The 4,323-nt window shown below is 47.3% G+C and overlaps 1 protein-coding gene across 1 annotated transcript in view; it reads right to left on the bottom strand.

Moving 5' to 3' along the window:
* Window positions 1–515: 515 nt before the first annotated feature.
* LOC139399961 (protein tyrosine phosphatase type IVA 2-like) overlaps window positions 516–4,323 on the bottom strand; it is a 4,683-nt gene continuing 875 nt past the window's right edge. The window contains exons 3-4 of the mRNA XM_071145098.1: window positions 3,750–3,842; window positions 516–650 (exon numbers count right to left, since the gene is read on the bottom strand). Of these exons, the coding sequence (XP_071001199.1) occupies window positions 516–650; window positions 3,750–3,842 (228 nt within the window). The remainder of the gene's footprint in view (window positions 651–3,749; window positions 3,843–4,323) is intronic.

Genomic DNA, 4,323 nt, shown 5'->3' with positions numbered 1-4,323 from the left:
CACACAGAAGCTAGAGAGAGGATGAGGAGGCCAAAGCTAATCACACAGAAGCTATAAAAAGAGGATGAGGAGGCCAGAGCTAATCACACAGAAGCTATAGAGAGAGGATGAGGAGGCTAAAACATACTCTAGCCTGGAGAACCAGTATGACAAAGCGAGACAGAGGCCAACGCTAACAGAGAGAATGAATCCAGCGCATACACCAGAGAAAAAGACTAGCAGGATAGCTTAACAGAGACAGTGGTGCCGACAGCAGAGAAGCTAGCTATAAAGTGGGGATGAGAATAGCCGGTAGAACCACAGAAGCACCAGTCTATTGAGAGCAGGTTAATAGACAGAGAGAGATTGATAAGACATGGGGGATATGTAGGCTAAAGAGAGAAGCCAACATAACAGAGCAGATCGTGGAACCTGGAGACCACAGAGAACCAGGCTTAACATGAAACATTGTAATCAAGGCCACTTACACTCATTAAGCTCACCTGGCCCACTTAGACACACACAGGTTAACACACTCACCGACCCAGCCCCGCCACACAGTGCACGGCAATACAGCAGCCAGGCTCGCCTCTGAACTTGGTCTTAAGCAGGTTCAACCAGTCGTCCACTATCTTGGTGGGGGGCGGGGCACCATCATCAAAGGGCCAGTCCTGCAGAGGAAGAGGGACAAGAACGTCAACATGGATCAAACCAAGGGCTGGGAGTTCATTTAAGGGCTGGGTACTAAGCTAATATATGGAATTGTTTAAAGATGGTCTTACCATAGATAATTTAGCAATTTGATTTGACATTTTCAGAACCCTTTAAGTATAAAAATATACATTTAAATTGAATAAAATATTTAATTTGGCCTTCCCTACTATAGGCCATAGAAACACATTGAATCATTTTCATAAATGGCAAAACAAACAGTCAAAAAATGAATAATGTGAAATAAGGTTTTGAAGTGTGTCCTATATCTAGGAGATGAAGGACCCTGCCTTTCAAGGGTAATTCTTAAAAATCCAAAAAGACTTCACAGATCTTCATTGTAAAGGGTTTAAACACTGTTTCCCATGCTTGTTCAATGAACCGTTAAACAATGAATGAACATGCACCTGTGGAACGGTCGTTAAGATACTAACAGCTTACAGACGGTAGGCAATGAACCGCTAGGCTAGAGGGAGGTATTTTCACGTCCGGATAGCGTCCCATCGAGCCTAGAGAAGTTACGGTCACAGTTATGAAAACTTAGGACACTAAAGAGGCCTTTCTACTGACTATGAAAAATACTAAAAGAAAGATGCCCAGGGTCCCTGCTCATTTGCGTGAATGTGCCTTAGGCATGCCGCAAGGAGGCATGAGGACTGCAGATGTGGCCAGGGCAATAAATTCCAATGTCTGTACTGTGAGACGCCTAAGACAGCACTACAGTGAGACAGGACGGACAGCTGATCGTCCTCACGGTGGCAGACCATGTGTAACAACACCTGCACAGGATCGGAAAACCCGAACATCACACCTGCGGGGCAGGTACAGGATGGCAAGAACAACTGCCCGAGTTACACCAGCAATGCACAATCCCTCCATCAGTGCTCAGACTGTCCACAAAAGGCTGAGAGGCTGGACTGAGGGCTTGTAGGCCTGTTGTAAGACAGGTCCTCACCAGACATCACCGGCAACAAACCCACCGTCGCTGGACCAGACAGGACTGGCAAAAAGTGCTCTTCACTGACAAGTCGCAGTTTTGTCTCACCAGGGGTGATGGTCAGATTTATCATCGAAGGAATGAGCGTTACATCGAGGCCTGTACTCTGGAGCGGGATTGATTTAGAGGTGGAGGGTCCATCATGGTCTGGGGCGGTGTGTTACAGCATCATCGGACTGAGCTTGTTGTCATTGCAGGCAATCTCAACGTTGTGTGTTACAGGGAAGACATCCTCAGGGAAGACTTCCTCCTCCCTCATGTGGTACCCTTCCTGCAGGCTCATCCTGACATGACCCTCCAGCATGACAATACCACTGCTCGTTCTGTGCGTGATTTCTTGCAAGACAGGAATGTCAGTGTTCTGCCATGGCCAGAGAAGAACTCGGATCTTGATCCCATTGAGCACGTATCGGACCTGTTGGATCGGAGGGTGAGGGCTAGGGCCATTCCCCCCAGAAATGTCCGGGAACTGGCAGGTGCCTTGGTGGAAGAGTGGGGTAACATCTCACAGCAAGAACTGGCAAATCTGGTGCAGTCCATGAGGAAAAGATGTATTGCAATACTTAATGCAGCTGGTGGCCACACCAGATACTGACTGTTGCTTTTGATTTGGACCTCCCCTTTGTTAAGGGACATATTATTCCATTTATGTTAGTCACATGTCTGTTCAGCTTTTGTCTCAGGTTGTTGAGTCTTATGTTCATACAAATATTTACACATTATGTTTGCTGAGTTTATAAGAAAACTAAGGAAATATCTTTGTTTGCTCAAAACTACCGCCATACTTCCATTTGTTTGTGGGGGTTACCTTCTGATTAGTCTTGTGACATTTGTGGGGGTCATAGAGCAAAACGGTGAACTCCATCATGTTTGTGAGAGTCTCGATCCCCCATAGAGGGGTCATAATAGTTTTATAAGCCAAACTGTTTGGATGCTACAGACATTGTTGTGAGAAGGCCAATTTTCAAGAAGTCTCATGGTCTGACAAACACCGCTGAAACACGGCCACCTTCCACGGAAGCCCGCCATAGGCTGCTGCGGTGGATGGAGACGCAACCCCATGTCTATCTTAAATCGACAGACGTATTTATTAATGTTACCTAGATTGACCCACGGGTGAGTCAGACTTAAAGATTAACCAATGCAAAGCTCAAAGGCAGTGCAGGATTCAAAGCCTGATTGAAGCAGAGCAGCTGTATCATGTGTGTCTAAGTTGGGAAGCTTGATATGCTGAAGTACTGTGTGTGTGTCTCCTGGCAGACAGCCTGACCATCTGAGCCTCTGTACTTGTGCTGACTCAGTCTCAGATATGGCTTAGCACATCTCGCTCTCCCATATCATCCTCTGCCTGTCGCAGCCTTCTCTCTCTCTCTCTCTCTCTCTCTCTCCGTCTGTCCTATGATATCATGGGCCAGTTTTATGTAGGCAACTGTCACAGATACTGTTTCATATTTGAAAAGTGACAAAGACAAGAACTGAAAGGGTTGTGTTACTAATTGCTTTTCACTGTAGTTTGCCAATCAGCCACGCTTTCAAGATTCTGATATCCTTCTCAAACATTTAATCCAATGCATCGGAGAGTGACAGGCAGAATGGGGAGAGGAACACTCCAAGACCAGGGGTGGTGACCACTATCAAGGACAGGAAATAGGACATTTCCTCTCCCAAACACAAAGGGTCTCTGGTTTTCCTGAATCACCTGTGGGACAGCGGAATAAAAAAGACGTTGTATTATGTTGTACAATACAGTAAGAGAGAAACACACAGAGCAAGAAGGCCTGGGTGGAGGCCAATTCATCTGGATCTGAGCCAGAGATTCCTTCCTGTTCTCCACCCATTCACTCAGCACACTGCGGGATGCAGACAGTCTCTGTTCCTCTGTTCTCAACAGAATTTCTCTAGAGGGGCGACCCCACCTGTTTTGACATTCCATGAAAAAGAAAGTGAATCCAACTACCCTCAATTCCTCGGAAGGAAACAAAGGGATCCGGTTTTGGTTCAGTAGAAATTCTGACTGCTCTCTAGGAGTGTGTGTGTGTGCATGCATGTGTGTTATCCTCACCATAACTTCAATCCCCTCCTTCTCCACTGGGGCCTTGTCGTAGGTGGCGTCACACACTCTCACCAGCGTGTTCACCTCAAACTTCTTCAGCTCCTGTGAGAGACAGACAGACAGCGATTGAGAGACAGACAGACAGAGAGCGATTGAGAGACAGACAGACAGAGAGCGATTGCGAGACAGACAGACAGCGATTGCGAGACAGAGACACAGCGCGAGACAGAGAGCGATTGCGAGACAGAGACACAGCGCGAGACAGAGACACAGCGCGAGACAGAGACACAGCGCGAGACAGAGACACAGCGCGAGACAGAGACACAGCGCGAGACAGAGACAGACAGCGAGACAGAGACAGACAGCGATATTGCGCGAGAGAGAGACACAGCGCGAGACAGAGACAGACAGCGATATTGCGCGAGAGAGAGACACAGCGCGAGAGAGACACAGCGCGAGAGAGACACAGCGCGAGAGAGACACAGCGCGAGAGAGCGAGGGAGAGAGACAAAAACTTACTCTAAAATGCTTATGTTTAATTGTTGGTTGAAGTGAGTTTGTTATTGTCGGTATTGGTGAGGTT

This window comes from Oncorhynchus clarkii, unplaced genomic scaffold (genome assembly GCF_045791955.1).
Source record: "Oncorhynchus clarkii lewisi isolate Uvic-CL-2024 unplaced genomic scaffold, UVic_Ocla_1.0 unplaced_contig_6977_pilon_pilon, whole genome shotgun sequence".
In the NCBI taxonomy this organism is placed as follows: domain Eukaryota; kingdom Metazoa; phylum Chordata; class Actinopteri; order Salmoniformes; family Salmonidae; genus Oncorhynchus; species Oncorhynchus clarkii.
This window is presented reverse-complemented; position numbering and strand designations above follow the sequence as displayed.